Source organism: Littorina saxatilis, linkage group LG11, assembly GCF_037325665.1.
Source record: "Littorina saxatilis isolate snail1 linkage group LG11, US_GU_Lsax_2.0, whole genome shotgun sequence".
Lineage (NCBI taxonomy): Eukaryota > Metazoa > Mollusca > Gastropoda > Littorinimorpha > Littorinidae > Littorina > Littorina saxatilis.
Window position 1 is genome coordinate 571260 of NC_090255.1, and position 20587 is coordinate 591846.

The following is a 20587-nucleotide window of genomic DNA, read 5'->3' on the forward strand; positions in this document are numbered from 1 at the left end:
TGCTTCTGCAACACAACATAGCAGAAGACCTTGACACACCTTTGATTCAAAATAATAAACAAATAAAAACAAATCATTTCCCCTTTTCCCGGACCGAAAGTTTTGAGAACGGGTTTAGTTCTCTTTTTTTTTTGGTTACACGACTCGACTAGACCTTGAGATTCCTTCGATAAAGAAACCCCACCTCAACAACAACAAAACATCCCTTTACTGTGGGATAATTATAGAGATTCATCTTAATCTTACTGCAACAACAACAAAACATCGTGTGTATCTCTTTACTGTGGGATAATTATAGAGATTCATCTTAATCTTACTGCAACAACAACAAAACATCGCTTTACTGTGGGACATAGAGATTCATCTTAATCTTACTGCAACAACAACAAAACATCCCTTTACTGTGGGACATAGAGATTCATCTTAATCTTACTGCAACAACAACAAAACATCGCTTTACTGTGGGACATAGAGATTCATCTTAATCTTACTGCAACAACAACAAAACATCCCTTTACTGTGGGACATAGAGATTCATCTTAATCTTACTGCAACAACAACAAAACATCGCTTTACTGTGGGACATAGAGATTCATCTTAATCTTACTGCAACACGACACAGCTTGAGACTGTGACACAGCTTGAGACTGGGACACAGCTTGAGACTGTGACACAGCTTGAGACTGTGACACAGCTTCGCGAAGTGAAGCACGAAGAACTGCAAGAGCAGATCGAGAGGGAAGAGAATGCAATCAACAAGAGCAGACCGAGAGGGAAGAGAATGCAATCAACAAGAGCAGACCGAGAGGGAAGAGAATGCAAGCAACAAGAGCAGACCGAGAGGGAAGAGAATGCAAGCAACAAGAGCAAGGCAGCAGAAGCATTTACATAGCATTGAAGTAAGTCAAAGCTTGAGACCCTGACACAGCTTTATGCAGTAAAACACGAAACACTACAGCCCTCAAAGTCCCAAAATCGGTTCACAAGCCTTTTGCTAGTGCTTCTCAAAATTTACTAGCCAGAGAGCAAATTTTAGTCGCCAAATTTACCATTTGTTTCAGCAGCTTTACTCGCATTTCGCGAGTAGATGAACATTTCTACTCGCCAGTTACATGTTTCTACTCGCCACTTTTAGGGCTGCACTAAACTAAGAAACAGAAGGCAAGCAAAACGAGCCAGACAGCAGAAGCACTGCAATAGCAGAACGAGGACACGCTAAATGTTCCACACCGTGCCTGTGTGGACACAAAGAGCTTTGCTGGTAAATCTTGCTGGCAGGGGAAGGTCCCACAGACCCTCAGCTTCTTCTTCTTCTTCTTCTTCTTCTTCTTCTTCTTCTTCTTCTTCTTCTTCTTCTTCTTCTTCTTCTTCTTCTTCTTCTTCTTCTTCTTCTTCTTATGCATTCGCATCACCTTGCTAGACTGTCAAGGTTATTGATGCGAGGAAGTCTGCAGTTTGCCACAGGGACTCCACTGGGCGCCACAGTTTCTCCTTCAGGTCCACCATCACTGGCCACAACTCGCTTCTCAGGGCCGCAAAGGATGGACATGTCTGGAGGACGTGTTCTGGGGTCTGCGTGCCTGTTTCACAGTCGTCTGTGTGGGAGATTTTCATTCTGTAGAGGTGGGCTAGAAGCCGGCAGTGACCAGTCCGTAGCCTGAAGATGACAACCTGGTGTGCTCTTGCAAGAGGTTGGAATGTCTTCATCTTCTGAGTCGATGCCTAAGCGGTTCTTCCACTAGGTGTAAAAACAGCTCTTCGGGCTGGACTTTTCTTGACGGTAGGGGAGGTCTGTCTGGTTCACACTGCTGCCTACTTTGCAGAGTCTGTCTGCCTCTTCATTTCCATACACTCCGCAGTGAGAGGGTATCCACTGCAGGACTAGGATTGTTCTGGAGCTGAGTTGTTGGAGCACTCCGCAGTGAGAGGGTATCCACTGCAGGACTAGGATTGTTCTGGAGCTGAGTTGTTGGAGCTCTCCGCAGTGAGAGGGTATCCACTGCAGGACTAGGATTGTTCTGGAGCTGAGTTGTTGGAGCACTCCGCAGTGAGAGGGTATCCACTGCAGGACTAGGATTGTTCTGGAGCTGAGTTGTTGGAGCACTCCGCAGTGAGAGGGTATCCACTGCAGGACTAGGATTGTTCTGGAGCTGAGTTGTTGGAGCTCTCCTCTGTGAGAGGGTATCCACTGCAGGACTAGGATTGTTCTGGAGCTGAGTTGTTGGAGCACTCCGCAGTGAGAGGGTATCCACTGCAGGACTAGGATTGTTCTGGAGCTGAGTTGTTGGAGCACTCCGCAGTGAGAGGGTATCCACTGCAGGACTAGGATTGTTCTGGAGCTGAGTTGTTGGAGCACTCCGCAGTGAGAGGGTATCCACTGCAGGACTAGGATTGTTCTGGAGCTGAGTTGTTGGAGCTCTCCGCAGTGAGAGGGTATCCACTGCAGGACTAGGATTGTTCTGGAGCTGAGTTGTTGGAGCACCCCGCAGTGAGAGGGTATCCACTGCAGGACTAGGATTGTTCTGGAGCTGAGTTGTTGGAGCACTCCGCAGTGAGAGGGTATCCACTGCAGGACTAGGATTGTTCTGGAGCTGAGTTGTTGGAGCACTCCGCAGTGAGAGGGTATCCACTGCAGGACTAGGATTGTTCTGGAGCTGAGTTGTTGAAGCTCTCCTCTGTGAGAGGGTATCCACTGCAGGACTAGGATTGTTCTGGAGCTGAGTTGTTGAAGCACTCCTCTGTGAGAGGGTATCCACTGCAGGACTAGGATTGTTCTGGAGCTGAGTTGTTGAAGCTCTCCTCTGTGAGAGGGTATCCACTGCAGGACTAGGATTGTTCTGGAGCTGAGTTGTTGAAGCACTCCTCTGTGAGAGGGTATCCACTGCAGGACTAGGATTGTTCTGGAGCTGAGTTGTTGGAGCTCTCCTCTGTGAGAGGGTATCCACTGCAGGACTAGGATTGTTCTGGAGCTGAGTTGTTGGAGCACTCCGCAGTGAGAGGGTATCCACTGCAGGACTAGGATTGTTCTGGAGCTGAGTTGTTGGGGCTCTCCGCAGTGAGAGGGTATCCACTGCAGGACTAGGATTGTTCTGGAGCTGAGTTGTTGGAGCACTCCGCAGTGAGAGGGTATCCACTGCAGGACTAGGATTGTTCTGGAGCTGGGTTGTTGGAGCACTCCGCAGTGAGAGGGTATCCACTGCAGGACTAGGATTGTTCTGGAGCTGAGTTGTTGGAGCACTCCGCAGTGAGAGGGTATCCACTGCAGGACTAGGATTGTTCTGGAGCTGAGTTGTTGGAGCACTCCGCAGTGAGAGGGTATCCACTGCAGGACTAGGATTGTTCTGGAGCTGAGTTGTTGGAGCTCTCCTCTGTGAGAGGGTATCCACTGCAGGACTAGGATTGTTCTGGAGCTGAGTTGTTGGAGCACTCCGCAGTGAGAGGGTATCCACTGCAGGACTAGGATTGTTCTGGAGATGAGTTGTTGGAGCTCTCCGCAGTGAGAGGGTATCCACTGCAGGACTAGGATTGTTCTGGAGCTGAGTTGTTGGAGCACTCCGCAGTGAGAGGGTATCCACTGCAGGACTAGGATTGTTCTGGAGCTGAGTTGTTGGAGCACTCCGCAGTGAGAGGGTATCCACTGCAGGACTAGGATTGTTCTGGAGCTGAGTTGTTGGAGCTCTCCTCTGTGAGAGGGTATCCACTGCAGGACTAGGATTGTTCTGGAGCTGAGTTGTTGGAGCACTCCGCAGTGAGAGGGTATCCACTGCAGGACTAGGATTGTTCTGGAGCTGAGTTGTTGAAGCTCTCCTCTGTGAGAGGGTATCCACTGCAGGACTAGGATTGTTCTGGAGCTGAGTTGTTGGAGCACTCCGCAGTGAGAGGGTATCCACTGCAGGACTAGGATTGTTCTGGAGCTGAGTTGTTGGAGCACTCCGCAGTGAGAGGGTATCCACTGCAGGACTAGGATTGTTCTGGAGCTGAGTTGTTGAAGCTCTCCTCTGTGAGAGGGTATCCACTGCAGGACTAGGATTGTTCTGGAGCTGAGTTGTTGGAGCACTCCGCAGTGAGAGGGTATCCACTGCAGGACTAGGATTGTTCTGGAGCTGAGTTGTTGGAGCACTCCGCAGTGAGAGGGTATCCACTGCAGGACTAGGATTGTTCTGGAGCTGAGTTGTTGGAGCACTCCGCAGTGAGAGGGTATCCACTGCAGGACTAGGATTGTTCTGGAGCTGAGTTGTTGGAGCACTCCGCAGTGAGAGGGTATCCACTGCAGGACTAGGATTGTTCTGGAGCTGAGTTGTTGGAGCTCTCCTCTGTGAGAGGGTATCCACTGCAGGACTAGGATTGTTCTGGAGCTGAGTTGTTGGAGCACTCCGCAGTGAGAGGGTATCCACTGCAGGACTAGGATTGTTCTGGAGCTGAGTTGTTGAAGCTCTCCTCTGTGAGAGGGTATCCACTGCAGGACTAGGATTGTTCTGGAGCTGAGTTGTTGGAGCACTCCGCAGTGAGAGGGTATCCACTGCAGGACTAGGATTGTTCTGGAGCTGAGTTGTTGAAGCTCTCCTCTGTGAGAGGGTATCCACTGCAGGACTAGGATTGTTCTGGAGCTGAGTTGTTGGAGCACTCCGCAGTGAGAGGGTATCCACTGCAGGACTAGGATTGTTCTGGAGCTGAGTTGTTGGAGCACTCCGCAGTGAGAGGGTATCCACTGCAGGACTAGGATTGTTCTGGAGCTGAGTTGTTGGAGCACTCCGCAGTCAGAGGGTATCCACTGCAGGACTAGGATTGTTCTGGAGCTGAGTTGTTGGAGCTCTCCGCTGGGCTGAGGTGAACGAGGAAGTTACCCAAACGGGAGACACCCGCAGGTTTGGATTGGTTAACATTGAGATTTATTGTGATTTCAACCAATCAGACCCTGCGGTTTGTTCTCTCTCGTTTGGGTGGTACCCACTTTCGGTTCGTGCAACTCAGCCCTGATGTCTTGCAACACTTGACGTATGAAGTTGTTTTTGTGTACAAGTCGTAGGCTCTGGAGCAGAGGTCATCAGTCCGTCAGACCCTCAGCAAGACAGCGCGTGGACAGTGGTCAGTGTATCTCTGTCCTGACAGGCTTTGGTTGAAGGCAATGCAACAGCAAGAAACCAAGAATATACATTTATTCAATTTGTTTAAACGTTTTCAATGAAGATAATCCAACACAGTCCAGAGACATCCTGCTTGCTGCCGCGCAAGCCGAGAAAATGTTCCCTCTTTATCTTCACTGCGCTGGCAGCAAAACCCCTCCGCGCGGAGGTGAATACGAATACGAATACGAATACTTTATTATCTCATACAGAGAAATTTCAGTGTGGTGCACATTAAAAGACAAAACAAATAACAAGTGTTTTCAGACACATCAGACACATCAGACACAGGGTGAACAGCATTTCTTTGTAAAAAGAACACTTACAATTTGCTCCATTCCGAACTGATTCTTGCTATTGCGTCCAGAAGATTGAGCCAGAGGGGCGCGAGGCTTGACAATACAGCCATGTCCTGTTTCTGTCTATTAAAAACCTGTCTCCACCATTTTATTTGCTGCAACAACGAAAAAGATAATATTTCGTCATGCAATATTCTGTATGGACAGATCAGAGTCAGTACAAGGTATTAGTAATACTAATGTGCCGGTTCTGGCATGCTTTTTTCACCAACATAGTCATGGATTTATCTTGTAAAATCTGTTTGTGTGTTGACGGAAAAGGGAAGCGGTGTGTGGGCGTGTGTGGGCAGGGCTGAAAGAGAAAGGCTAGGAGAGAAAACTCAGTATGTTTGTATGCGCGTAAGTAATATCATTATCATCAGTCGCTGTGGACCTGCTACTGTAGTAAGGGCTGGACCCAGCGAATGAGCGGGAGGGGCTTCCAACATGAGGTACGGGTACATGGGCTGGCTGGGCGGGGTCTGGGGGGCTTACCTATACATGAAATTTACCTAAATTTATAAATATGAAAACAACAAGCATACGGCTTATGCTGTTATCTTTAAACACATTTTAAATCAAAAACTGGTAAGCAAACGGAGGACAGAAGATGTTGGAATTTAACCTTTGAAAGGGAGGATTTTGGGGGAAAAAATGTACATTAGCCGAGGAAGGGGGGAGAGGGGCTTCCGGGATCCAGGACCCCACCCCCCCCCCCCGCCCCACTCCCCCCCCTCACCCCCAGTTCCAGCCCTGATAAGTGTTTATAAAAAACCACGGGTTTACAACTCCTGTATTACCACGTTTACTCGTGTGCTCAAGCAGCTCTTCAAGTTTCTCCTCACACACACCTCACAGACACTCCTCCTGTCAGTGTCTGGCCCCAGCCCCCCCCCCCCCCCCGATTATCCCCTTTTTTCCCCGTGCGGTGATATCGATGTCAACATCTGTCGCACCATTGACACCCACCTCCTGAATTCCGCCATCTTTACAAACACGTCCAAATCTTCACAAACACACTTTGCGCGCCACCGCTCGGTGTGACGGCATTCTTTCTGTACACAGCTTGTGGTGACGTCATGGGATATTGAGTGGCGGGCGCGTTGCGTGCGGGGACTAGAGTGTCACCTGTTGGCTCGTCTCTTCGCCTTGCGCTGTTTTTATGTTGCTGTTTTGTCGGTGGCGGGCCTGATGGGGAGATAATGTGTCCAATCTGTGGAGTTTATGATTGTACGGCCCGACCTCACGTTCGCTTATGAGCGCAGCAAATTAAGGCTTGGGGTGGAGGGGGGGGGGGGGAGGGGGGGGTCGTGAAGGCACGCAGTCATTTGCTACTGGTTGTCATGGCAATTTGTTGCATGATGGGTAAATGTGTATGATGTCATCAGCGTTTTGTGATTTTTGTTTTGTATTTGTTTTGTGTGTGAACATGATGGCCAGTGTATCGGGATCATGCCGTAATCGTTGGAAAAACTAGTCCTTCTGGCTTCACAAGCGGGTGAATGTGATATGCGTTTGGCTTGGCGTTTTGATGTGACTGTGTGCTTGGCGTTTTGATGTGACTGTGTGCTTGGTGGAAGTGTGCTACACACACACACACACACACACAAACCTCGCACTATCTGTCTCTCTCAGTCAGTCTTTCTGTCTGTCTGTCTCTCTTTGTCTCACTGTCTCTCTTTGTCCATCTCTTTGTTTTTGTCCCTTTCTCTATCTTTCCCTTTTTCTGTCTCTTTTTATGTTTATAATTTGTGCATTGACAAGTCTTGTTTTCCAACTAAATTAAAGGAGACAAAGGTATTTCCCGCTATTTAAAGTCAGGTAATTCAATGTCAATTACAGACCAATTCAACTTGTTCCTGTTTTATCTGCACCACTTGAAAAACACGATCTTTTACATTTTAATCAGTCTGGTTTCAGAGAATATCATTCGTATTAGTTATCGTTAGATGTGGCCGTGATATCCACATTTATCAGTCACAATGTCGAGAAAGGAGGAATCATATCAGATCGAGGCGAAATATATACGAATTTTTGTGTGTGGATGAAATAGGTGTTTATTTAGGTTAAAGTTTGATTTAATTTTCAGGCAATTTTTTTTTCCAATAAATTGATTGACTGTTTTATATTTTATATAACATTAACAGCTATTGTGTTTTCAGCGTAGCAATAGGGCCCGATATTTAGACGAGACGAGTCTAAATATCGGACCCTATTGCTACGATGAAAACACAATAGCGTTTATATAGCTATTCTGACATTAAATTCTGTGTTAAAATCATGTTTTTGTCAGCAACAAGTACCAGAATGGTCCATGTCGTTGATTGCAGACGACAGTTCCCTTTCCGCATGAAGCCACGGAAATAACCGAACATTGAAAAACCCACGGACATGTATTACGGAGAAAACTCGAGATAACCGGATGTTTAGCATTACGTCAATATGCTAGGAATCATATGACGTCATGACGTATCATGCTTGTATATTGTATGTTCGAAAGTCTGACTTCTGTTGGGAATTCGCGTGGTGAAGACTGCGGTAAATCTGTAGATGATAAGAGAACAAGGATTGTCTCAGAAGAAACGACTAAATGTTTCAGACCGGTAACTTCATTTCAACATTGCACTATACAATGGACGTTCTATGTGACAGGAGAGTTTGCTGATTTTGTGTTAAACATTGGAGAGATCGTCTGCTAGAATCAGAGATAGGTCGCTTCAGATTGCAGCTTCTGGAAATTTGCAAGGAGTACTACTACATGGGGTGGCTGGGGGGCTTACCTATACATGAAATTTACCTAAATTTATAAATATGAAAACAACAAGCATACGGCTTATGCTGTTATCTTTAAACACATTTTAAATCAAAAACTGGTAAGCAAACGGAGGACAGAAGATGTTGGAATTTAACCTTTGAAAGGGAGGATTTGGGGAGAAAAAATGTACATTAGCCGAGGAAGGGGGGAGAAGGGCTTCCGGGATCCAGGACCCCCCCCCCCCGCCCCACTCCCCCCCTCACCCCCAATGAATGAGTTGTTTTTGATATTATAAGATTGTAAAATAAGGCATCTCCGTTTGTAAGTCATAATATCTCAGTAAAAAAGCTGATTCCCAGAAAAGAAGAAAAAAAGAAGAAAAAGAACCACATTGTAGGCCGTCTGGGAACCCCCTCCACCGGAAGCTGTGTTCTGCACGGTCAAGCCTGTCTATACGATCACCCAAGGGACAGATCGGGGTCGTTATAGACAGATGGTCGCTATGGAAAGTGAATGATATAGAATACAACTTGTCTGGGTCCTTGGGATGGGCGTTGTGAGAAGGTAGTCGCAAGGGAGAGGTAGTCGCAAGGGAGAGGTAGTCGCAAGGGAGAGGTAGTCGCAAGGGAGAAGTAGTCGCGAGGGAGAGGTAGTCGCAAGGGAGAGGTAGTCGCAAGGGAGAGGTAGTCGCAAGGGAGAGGTAGTCGCAAGGGCAGAGTTTACTGTATTATTAAATACCGACATCAGACATGGAGTCGCATCTGTGGTTATGGCTTGAAGCATCCTAAGACTACGGAAGCTCGTGCCCCGACCTCAGCTCAACATAACTCCATGCCGTCATCTCTTCCTCCTCTCAGAACAAAAACCGGCAAGAACTCGGGAACAAGTTTGCTTTCCGGCATTTTCATACCTGCTTTTACATCTCCATATCTTAGGCAGTAAATATTAAAAGGGGAGTTGTAGAATTCCCGGCATCTTTTTTTCCGTAAATACCGGAACACACGCCTTGCGAGAGTGTAGGTGGTCGAGTTTCCTGCAGTGAAGTGTTGCCCGGAGTCCTAGTCCCGAAGTGTTCCGCACCATAGGCCAACATTTCACTTTGTGTTTGATTGTCTGTGGTCCCAGGCAGCCCCCATAGGCCAACATTTCACTTTGTGTTTGATTGTCTGTGGTCCCAGGCAGCCTCCATAGGCCAACATTTCACTTTGTGTTTGATTGTCTGTGGTCCCAGGCAGCCTCCATAGGCCAACATTTCACTTTGTGTTTGATTGTCTGTGGTCCCAGGCAGCCCCCATAGGCCAACATTTCACTTTGTGTTTGATTGTCTGTGGTCCCAGGCAGCCTCCATAGGCCAACATTTCACTTTGTGTTTGATTGTCTGTGGTCCCAGGCAGCCTCCATAGGCCAACATTTCACTTTGTGTTTGATTGTCTGTGGTCCCAGGCAGCCCCCATAGGCCAACATTTCACTTTGTGTTTGATTGTCTGTGGTCCCAGGCAGCCCCCATAGGCCAACATTTCACTTTGTGTTTGATTGTCTGTGGTCCCAGGTAGCCTCCATAGGCCAACATTTCACTTTGTGTTTGATTGTCTGTGGTCCCAGGCAGTCTCCATAGGCCAACATTTCACTTTGTGTTTGATTGTCTGTGGTCCCAGGCAGCCCCCATAGGCCAACATTTCACTTTGTGTTTGATTGTCTGTGGTCCCAGGCAGCCTCCATAGGCCAACATTTCACTTTGTGTTTGATTGTCTGTGGTCCCAGGCAGCCTCCATAGGCCAACATTTCACTTTGTGTTTGATTGTCTGTGGTCCCAGGCAGCCCCCATAGGCCAACATTTCACTTTGTGTTTGATTGTCTGTGGTCCCAGGCAGCCCCCATAGGCCAACATTTCACTTTGTGTTTGATTGTCTGTGGTCCCAGGCAGCCTCCATAGGCCAACATTTCACTTTGTGTTTGATTGTCTGTGGTCCCAGGCAGCCTCCATAGGCCAACATTTCACTTTGTGTTTGATTGTCTGTGGTCCCAGGCAGCCCCCATAGGCCAACATTTCACTTTGTGTTTGATTGTCTGTGGTCCCAGGCAGCCCCCATAGGCCAACATTTCACTTTGTGTTTGATTGTCTGTGGTCCCAGGTAGCCTCCATAGGCCAACATTTCACTTTGTGTTTGATTGTCTGTGGTCCCAGGCAGTCTCCATAGGCCAACATTTCACTTTGTGTTTGATTGTCTGTGGTCCCAGGCAGCCCCCATAGGCCAACATTTCACTTTGTGTTTGATTGTCTGTGGTCCCCGGCAGCCTCCATAGGCCAACATTTCACTTTGTGTTTGATTGTCTGTGGTCCCAGGCAGTCTCCATAGGCCAACATTTCACTTTGTGTTTGATTGTCTGTGGTCCCAGGTAGCCTCCATAGGCCAACATTTCACTTTGTGTTTGATTGTCTGTGGTCCCAGGTAGCCTCCATAGGCCAACATTTCACTTTGTGTTTGATTGTCTGCGGTCCCCGGTAGCCTCCATAGGCCAACATTTCACTTTGTGTTTGATTGTCTGTGGTCCCAGGTAGCCTCCATAGGCCAACATTTCACTTTGTGTTTGATTGTCTGTGGTCCCAGGCAGCCTCCATAGGCCAACATTTCACTTTGTGTTTGATTGTCTGTGGTCCCAGGCAGCCTCCATAGGCCAACATTTCACTTTGTGTTTGATTGTCTGTGGTCCCAGGCAGCCTCCATAGGCCAACATTTCACTTTGTGTTTGATTGTCTGTGGTCCCAGGCAGTCCCCATAGGCCAACATTTCACTTTGTGTTTGATTGTCTGTGGTCCCAGGCAGTCTCCATAGGCCAACATTTCACTTTGTGTTTGATTGTCTGTGGTCCCAGGCAGCCCCCATAGGCCAACATTTCACTTTGTGTTTGATTGTCTGTGGTCCCAGGCAGCCCCCATAGGCCAACATTTCACTTTGTGTTTGATTGTCTGTGGTCCCAGGCAGCCCCCATAGGCCAACATTTCACTTTGTGTTTGATTGTCTGTGGTCCCAGGCAGCCCCCATAGGCCAACATTTCACTTTGTGTTTGATTGTCTGTGGTCCCAGGCAGTCTCCATAGGCCAACATTTCACTTTGTTGTTTTGGGTGCTGTCCTTGTATTGGTGAGTACATAATTCTTTTGTTTGTCATATTTATATAATGTCTTTGTGTTGTTGTTTGTCATATTTATATAATGTCTTTGTGTTGTTGTTTGTCATATTTATAATATAATGTCTTTGTGTTGTTGTTTTCCAAAGTAACGATATCATCATCGACTATTTCTCGTTGAATTCGTATCTGTTGATCTGTGTGTAAACCTAAAAGCTGATGCAGAGGTCGGATTGAGTGGTAACATTTTTACAAGAGAGCTTTCAGAACGTCAAACTCCTTTTCAAACATGGACACCTCGCGATTCAAACACCAAATACTACACGATATGCTGCAGCTGCCAAACATCCTCGTCTTCTCCAGCATTGCGTGTGTGTGTGTGTGTGTGTGTGTGTGTGTGTGTGTGTGTGTGTGTGTGTGTGTGTGTGTGTGTGTATGTGTACTTGCGTGCGTGCGTGCAAGCGTGTGTGTCTGTGTGTCTGTGTGTGTGTGTGCGTGTGGCAAAGTGGGTGTCGCTGTCTTTGTGACGCCTACACTGTCAAACATTGGAGCTTAATATAAAGTTCTAACGTTGGCAGCCGTCCGCGAGATTTCCTGAATTTCTTAGGAAAAATCAAAACAGCCTAGGTATTTAACACAGATCTCGGCAAACATCAGAAAGAAGGAAATGAAAAAGTCCGAGGCAGGTAAAGGTCAACATGAAATCTATCGGACCCACCCTCCGGACATCGACACCCATTGTCTTGACCATCACAAAAGGAAACCGCCCTGGACACAGCGTCCTGTCAAACCATGCGACTGACCACCGACTGGCCTGAGTCTGCCGGTTCCGCTGTGTGTGTTGTGGTCATCGGAATTCCTTGACCAAGCCTTGACCAGCCCTTGACCAACCCTTGACCAAGCCTTGACCAAGCCCTCCCACAGAGAGAGACTCCCCGGAACTGGACCTTGCGAAACGCCGTCCACACCGTCACCTCTCCGGGATCCTCCCCGACAACAAACTACAAACAGACGACCACAGTTTCTCGGTTTCAAAAATACCTACTGTCCTCCTTGAAAATCCCCCCCTCTCCCCATTGTTAAAATACCGTTGAACCCCCCTCCCTATCAAAACAAGAAGAGAAACGAGGAGTGTCATGCAGGCCGGGCGGTCAATCTCTCTGACCACAAGCCCGGCCTTGATAGCACGCCATCTTGTGCAACCATTAATCTCACCTGACCTTCCTGCCGGCAGAGTGATCTGCCCTTGTCCCGTCTCTCCCCATCATCCCAGTGTCTGTCTCTCTCCCTGTAAGTGCCTGTCTCCCTCTCTGTTAAGTGCCGTTCACACGGGAGACTTTCCACGAACTTTGGTTGGTTTGAAGTCGCTCCCGGGTCGCTGAGGCCAAATCTGTCATGTGAACAGCCCCAACGATTAAGGTCAGCTGTAGAACAGCCCCAACGATTAAGGTCAGCTGTAGGACAGCCCCAACGATTAAGGTCAGCTGTAGGACAGATTTAGCAGCGATTTGAAAACTCAGTTGAGCGCTGCTCGACTCCTCGGCGATTTGCAGAGTACTTGCGGCAGACTTTTATTATACAGTTCCCGACTCGACTGGGTTAGGTCTTGCCGGAAAACAACGAAAGCGACCGGACAAGCCCGAATGTGCAAGCGAGCTGAGAATCGTTGCTTAATACTGTTCACAGGGGTAGCGTTTTTTAAATAACTGAGCTCCGATTAAAATTGCTCGAAAGTTGGAGAAAAGTTGGTTAAAAGTGTGCCATGTGAGGAGCACTTAAGTGTCTCTCGCTGCCCGGTTGGTGGTAGGGACAGCCCCGGGGGTCGGGCCGAGGCCACGGCTATGTCGACTGATATTGATCTCGTGTTGTTTCTTCCTCGCCTTACATTGTTTGCCGCCAGCTTTCCTTTCGTGTGCAGCGTCCTATATGTCTCAGTTTTGTGTTGGTTTTTAACGGCCCTGGTTTTGCCTTACTTGTTGAACACGCCCCTTTTCATTTCCTTGTGGGATGCATGCCGGAATCTGGCGGCTCTTGTCGACTCAGCATTGTCTGTCGCTTTTCTTTTTCTTTTTCTCTGTCTGTCTGTCTGGCTGTCAGGCTAGCATTTTCCTTGTTTTTACCGTGTTCTTCTTTCTACCTTGACGCGCTTCTGGGGTGTTGGAGTTGTTCCCCTTAGTGGACGCCGCGCTATGTCAACTTGTGATGCTTGAGAGACACCTTTATTTGTGTTGATGTTGATGTTGATGTTGATGTTGATGGTTTTTCAGAAACATTGTTTGTTTGGATGTTTGATTTCTTGTGATTGTGTGTGGTCTTTTTCAGGGCTGACCTTGCACGAGGACGTCATTTGGTATCCTGTCAGTCAGACCAGTCTTCAACACCGTCATTTGGTATCCTGTCAGTCAGACAAGTCTTCAACACCTTGGTATCCTGTCAGTCAGACAAGTCTTCAACACCTTGGTATCCTGTCAGTCAGACAGTCTTCAACACCGTCATTTGGTATCCTGTCAGTCAGACAGTCTTCAACACCGTCATTTGGTATCCTGTCAGTCAGACAAGTCTTCAACACCGTCATTTGGTATCCTGTCAGTCAGACAAGTCTTCAACACCTTGGTATCCTGTCAGTCAGACAGTCTTCAACACCGTCATTTGGTATCCTGTCAGTCAGACAAGTCTTCAACACCTTGGTATCCTGTCAGTCAGACAGTCTTCAACACCGTCATTTGGTATCCTGTCAGTCAGACAAGTCTTCAACACCTTGGTATCCTGTCAGTCAGACAAGTCTTCAACACCGTCATTTGGTATCCTGTCAGTCAGACAGTCTTCAACACCGTCATTTGGTATCCTGTCAGTCAGACAGTCTTCAACACCGTCATTTGGTATCCTGTCAGTCAGACAAGTCTTCAACACCTTGGTATCCTGTCAGTCAGACAGTCTTCAACACCGTCATTTGGTATCCTGTCAGTCAGACAAGTCTTCAACACCGTCATTTGGTATCCTGTCAGTCAGACAAGTCTTCAACACCTTGGTATCCTGTCAGTCAGACAGTCTTCAACACCGTCATTTGGTATCCTGTCAGTCAGACAAGTCTTCAACACCTTGGTATCCTGTCAGTCAGACAAGTCTTCAACACCGTCATTTGGTATCCTGTCAGTCAGACAGTCTTCAACACCGTCATTTGGTATCCTGTCAGTCAGACAGTCTTCAACACCGTCATTTGGTATCCTGTCAGTCAGACAAGTCTTCAACACCTTGGTATCCTGTCAGTCAGACAAGTCTTCAACACCGTCATTTGGTATCCTGTCAGTCAGACAAGTCTTCAACACCGTCATTTGGTATCCTGTCAGCCAGACAAGTCTTCAACACCTTGGTATCCTGTCAGTCAGACAGTCTTCAACACCTTGGTATCCTGTCAGCCAGACAAGTCTTCAACACCTTGGTATCCTGTCAGTCAGACAAGTCTTCAACACCTTGGTATCCTGTCAGTCAGACAAGTCTTCAACACCTTGGTATCCTGTCAGTCAGACAGTCTTCAACACCTTGGTATCCTGTCAGTCAGACAAGTCTTCAACACCTTGGTATCCTGTCAGTCAGACAAGTCTTCAACACCTTGGTATCCTGTCAGTCAGACAAGTCTTCAACACCTTGGTATCCTGTCAGTCAGACAAGTCTTCAACACCTTGGTATCCTGTCAGTCAGACAGTCTTCAACACATTGGTATCCTGTCAGCCAGACAAGTCTTCAACACCTTGGTATCCTGTCAGTCAGACAAGTCTTCAACACCTTGGTATCCTGTCAGTCAGACAAGTCTTCAACACCTTGGTATCCTGTCAGTCAGACAAGTCTTCAACACCTTGGTATCCTGTCAGTCAGACAAGTCTTCAACACCTTGGTATCCTGTCAGTCAGACAAGTCTTCAACACCTTGGTATCCTGTCAGTCAGACAAGTCTTCAACACCTTGGTATCCTGTCAGTCAGACAAGTCTTCAACACCTTGGTATCCTGTCAGTCAGACAGTCTTCAACACCTTGGTATCCTGTCAGCCAGACAAGTCTTCAACACCTTGGTATCCTGTCAGTCAGACAAGTCTTCAACACCTTGGTATCCTGTCAGTCAGACAAGTCTTCAACACCTTGGTATCCTGTCAGTCAGACAGTCTTCAACACCTTGGTATCCTGTCAGTCAGACAAGTATTCAACACCTTGGTATCCTGTCAGCCAGACAAGTCTTCAACACCGTCGTTTGGTATCCTGTCAGTCAGACAGTCTTCAACACCGTCATTTGGTATCCTGTCAGCCAGACAAGTCTTCAACACCTTGGTATCCTGTCAGTCAGACAAGTCTTCAACACCTTGGTATCCTGTCAGTCAGACAAGTCTTCAACACCGTCATTTGGTATCCTGTCAGTCAGACAAGTCTTCAACACCTTGGTATCCTGTCAGTCAGACAAGTCTTCAACACCTTGGTATCCTGTCAGTCAGACAAGTCTTCAACACCGTCATTTGGTATCCTGTCAGTCAGACAAGTCTTCAACACCTTGGTATCCTGTCAGTCAGACAAGTCTTCAACACCGTCATTTGGTATCCTGTCAGTCAGACAGTCTTCAACACCGTCATTTGGTATCCTGTCAGTCAGACAGTCTTCAACACCGTCATTTGGTATCCTGTCAGTCAGACAAGTCTTCAACACCTTGGTATCCTGTCAGTCAGACAAGTCTTCAACACCTTGGTATCCTGTCAGTCAGACAAGTCTTCAACACCGTCATTTGGTATCCTGTCAGTCAGACAAGTCTTCAACACCGTCATTTGGTATCCTGTCAGTCAGACAAGTCTTCAACACCTTGGTATCCTGTCAGTCAGACACGTCTTCAACACCGTCATTTGGTATCCTGTCAGGCAGACACGTCTTCAACACCGTCATTTGGTATCCTGTCAGTCAGACAGTCTTCAACACCTTGGTATCCTGTCAGTCAGACAAGTCTTCAACACCGTCATTTGGTATCCTGTCAGTCAGACAAGTCTTCAACACCTTGGTATCCTGTCAGTCAGACACGTCTTCAACACCGTCATTTGGTATCCTGTCAGTCAGACACGTCTTCAACACCGTCATTTGGTATCCTGTCAGTCAGACAAGTCTTCAACACCTTGGTATCCTGTCAGTCAGACAAGTCTTCAACACCGTCATTTGGTATCCTGTCAGTCAGACAAGTCTTCAACACCGTCATTTGGTATCCTGTCAGTCAGACAGTCTTCAACACCGTCATTTGGTATCCTGTCAGTCAGACAAGTCTTCAACACCTTGGTATCCTGTCAGTCAGACAAGTCTTCAACACCGTCATTTGGTATCCTGTCAGTCAGACAAGTCTCCAACACCGTCATTTGGTATCCTGTCAGTCAGACAGTCTTCAACACCGCCATTTGGTATCCTGTCAGTCAGACAAGTCTTCAACACCTTGGTATCCTGTCAGTCAGACAAGTCTTCAACACCGTCATTTGGTATCCTGTCAGTCAGACAAGTCTTCAACACCTTGGTATCCTGTCAGTCAGACAAGTCTTCAACACCTTGGTATCCTGTCAGTCAGACAAGTCTTCAACACCGTCATTTGGTATCCTGTCAGTCAGACAAGTCTTCAACACCTTGGTATCCTGTCAGTCAGACAGTCTTCAACACCGTCATTTGGTATCCTGTCAGTCAGACAAGTCTTCAACACCTTGGTATCCTGTCAGTCAGACAAGTCTTCAACACCTTGGTATCCTGTCAGTCAGACAAGTCTTCAACACCTTGGTATCCTGTCAGTCAGACAAGTCTTCAACACCTTGGTATCCTGTCAGTCAGACAAGTCTTCAACACCTTGGTATCCTGTCAGTCAGACAAGTCTTCAACACCGTCGTTTCTGCTTCTTGTTATCACCTGCCACGTTTTTGTTTTTGCGTTTTATGCGTGCTTATATCTTTTCTCATTACATGGACAAATTCTAAAATAATTATATAACCAGGGTTTCAAGATTTTTCGCCACGCTTTTGCGGGACGTCATTTTGCTAGTGATCGAGTTTGCTCTGAACTTTTGTTTTGCTGACAATTTAAGACCTTGAGACCCGCGGATAAAATCTTGTTGTCCTCGCAGCCAGTCACAATGACCGTGAGGATGCAGTCACTACATAATATTGTTGGAAGAAATGGCTGTGAAACGAACTGTAACTGGATAGATCCTGAAAGCAGTGTATGTTTTTTCTTGTGTGATTGGTTTTTCTGATTCCAATTCTCTGGTTAACACGCCCACTCTGTGTGTGTGTGTGTGTGTGTGTGTGTGTGTGTGTGTGTGTGTGTGTGTGTGTGTGTGTGCGTGAGTGTGTGTGCGTGTGCGCGTGTGTGTGTGTGCGTGTGTGTGTGAGTGTTATTACTTGTCTTGGAGGAATGTTTGTCCCAGTCAGAGAGTGCGATCTAGTCTGTGTGAGTGTTATTACTTGTCTTGGAGGAATGTTTGTCCCAGTCAGAGAGTGCGATCTAGTCTGTGTGAGTGTTATTACTTGTCTTGGAGGAATGTTTGTCCCAGTCAGAGAGTGCGATCTAGTCTGTGTGAGTGTTATTACTTGTCTTGGAGGAATGTTTGTCCCAGTCAGAGAGTGCGATCTAGTCTGTGTGAGTGTTATTACTTGTCTTGGAGGAATGTTTGTCCCAGTCAGAGAGTGCGATCTAGTCTGTGTGAGTGTTATTACTTGTCTTGGAGGAATGTTTGTCCCAGTCAGAGAGTGCGATCTAGTCTGTGTGAGTGTTATTACTTGTCTTGGAGGAATGTTTGTCCCAGTCAGAGAGTGCGATCTAGTCTGTGTGAGTGTTATTACTTGTCTTGGAGGAATGTTTGTCCCAGTCAGAGAGTGCGATCTAGTCTGTGTGAGTGTTATTACTTGTCTTGGAGGAATGTTTGTCCCAGTCAGAGAGTGCGATCTAGTCTGTGTGAGTGTTATTACTTGTCTTGGAGGAATGTGTGTCCCAGTCAGAGAGTGCGATCTAGTCCCATCACTGCTATCATTGTTACCAGAGCAACTATTTCACTTGACCATACTGTCCCTAATATGACCAGTGACCAGCGCAATTATTTGATCCTCTCCTTCTGTCCAACAATACCACTGGTGTCCAACCAATGTTTGCTTGTTACCATAGCAGTAGTTGTGTGGTTGTCACAAAGATGTGAGTAGCATATTTGTGATGTGAAACCACGTCGTGTTTTTAACCTCCCTAAATATTGAAGTGCGATGCGTAGGGGACAGGAGAAGCGTTATCACTGGTTTCGTGTGTTGCACGAGAAAACCATAGTTTGACATGAGTTGTGTTTATGAGAAATGTAGCTGGTCTTGGCTTAATATCGTCACAACGTTGTAGATGCTCAACCGAGCAAGGTGTCTGGCGTTTGTCAAGTTTGTCGGGGACAAACACTCTTTCAAGAGACGGGTCCATATGGTAAATGATTTACTATGTTGTATATTATTGAAGCTTGAATACGTAGCTGGAATGTAATGTAAGTGTATACAAAGTGCACTAAATTCTAGTGTGAAGTTTTGAGAGAATTTTTGTTGTGATTGTGTTATGGTTTTTGTTGGTAAATTCTTGAACATAATTGCCGTTACGCATTTATGTTATGTTTAAGACAGTATACTATGTATGGTAGTGTCAGTGGTGAATTAATTGATTCATGGATGAAGTATAGTTTGGATATTGACTGTGGACGGAATGTGAATGTAGAATGAACGAGAGAGATGTTACATGACTTTAGTTTAGGAAGAGGAGGTGGTTTAAGAGAATGTGTATTAAGACTTGGGTTAATTCTTTAGGAGTTTCCATGACGACGGCTCATGATGCGTGAACGAGGGACGGTCCTCACACGGAAGAGGCGTGACGATGGTGGAGAGAGAGACCACATCGGCGCAGATGGCTGGACGGAGGAGTCTCCATCATCACCGGCCGTAGAGACGACGGTTCTTTCGTTAATGGCGGAAGTGTTTCTCGGGGAGAAACGTGAAAGGCGAAAGTGTTTCTCGGGGAGAAATGTGAAGGGTGCATGTTGGCATCTAAAAGGAGAGTTTCTGGGAATTCATCGTCTACGTGGTTTCAGCGGCACAAGGAGGTGTAAATGACGACATATAGTGAGCCGTGTTACGAACTCGTGAGTGTCTGTCAACACTTTACCTTGTGCAGTAATTAATTATTAAGATAATTTCTTTATATCATTAATCCCGTGTGTGGAGTGAGTGTAGAGAGATTGTAAGAACGGTGTGGATGAGAAGTTGTTTGGTATTGATGTTGTTTCTTTAGGTGAAGAATTGTGTTATATTTTGTGTGAGGAAATAATAAGTCTGCATCCTCCCAAAATTCTGTGTTGGAGTGTTTTAGTGTGAAGATTGAAGTCAGTGTAATAAGATAGGGCAGAACACGTATACAGAAAAGTAACACCTTATTCACACTACAATCCACTTCATGACAGTGGTTTCGTGTCTCTTGATAGGTCACGGAATATTGCGTGCACGTAAACTGGATTGTTTATTTTTCGGTAAACACCCAGCAACCAAAATATAAACACCCAGCAACAATCCAAATGCTCGATAGTTCATGGGTTGAGAAGCTACACTTTGTGAGCTCTGCTTTTAGCGACTAAAACATTCCGAACGCTCAAATGTACAAAATATACATATCGGGAACACGCAACACAAACATGCCGCATTTCAACTAATAACAACAAGTTTCAACATACCGCATTTCATCTAACAACAACAAGTTTCAACATACCGCATTTCATCTAACAACAACAAGTTTCAACATACCGCATTTCAACTAACAACAACAAGTTTCAACATGCCGCATTTCAACTAACAACAACAAGTTTCAACATACCGCATTTCAACTAACAACAACAAGTTTCAACATACCGCATTTCAACTAACAACAACAAGTTTCAACATACCGCATTTCAACTAACAACAACAAGTTTCAACATGCCGCATTTCAACTAACAACAACAAGTTTCAACATACCGCATTTCAACTAACAACAACAAGTTTCAACATGCCGCATTTCAACTAACAACAACAAGTTTCAACATACCGCATTTCAACTAACAACAACAAGTTTCAACATGCCGCATTTCAACTAACAACAACAAGTTTCAACATACCGCATTTCAACTAACAACAACAAGTTTCAACATACCGCATTTCATCTAACAACAACAAGTTTCAACATACCGCATTTC

The 20587-nt window shown here is 46.4% G+C and overlaps 2 protein-coding genes across 2 annotated transcripts; one reads left to right on the forward strand and one right to left on the reverse strand.

Moving 5' to 3' along the window:
• Window positions 1–1838: 1838 nt before the first annotated feature.
• On the reverse strand, window positions 1839–5461 carry LOC138980746 (mucin-5AC-like). The gene is made up of 2 exons (XM_070353647.1): window positions 5450–5461; window positions 1839–4733 (listed from the first exon to the last, which is right to left on the reverse strand). Exons 1-2 carry the CDS (start codon window positions 5459–5461, stop codon window positions 1839–1841), a joined length of 2907 nt encoding a protein of 968 aa, XP_070209748.1.
• A 447-nt stretch (window positions 5462–5908) lies between these two features.
• On the forward strand, window positions 5909–19197 carry LOC138980747 (uncharacterized). Its single transcript, XM_070353649.1, has 4 exons — window positions 5909–5913; window positions 15896–16036; window positions 16697–16798; window positions 19173–19197. The coding sequence occupies exons 1-4, from the start codon at window positions 5909–5911 to the stop codon at window positions 19195–19197; spliced, it is 273 nt and encodes a 90-aa protein (XP_070209750.1).
• Window positions 19198–20587: the final 1390 nt, after the last annotated feature.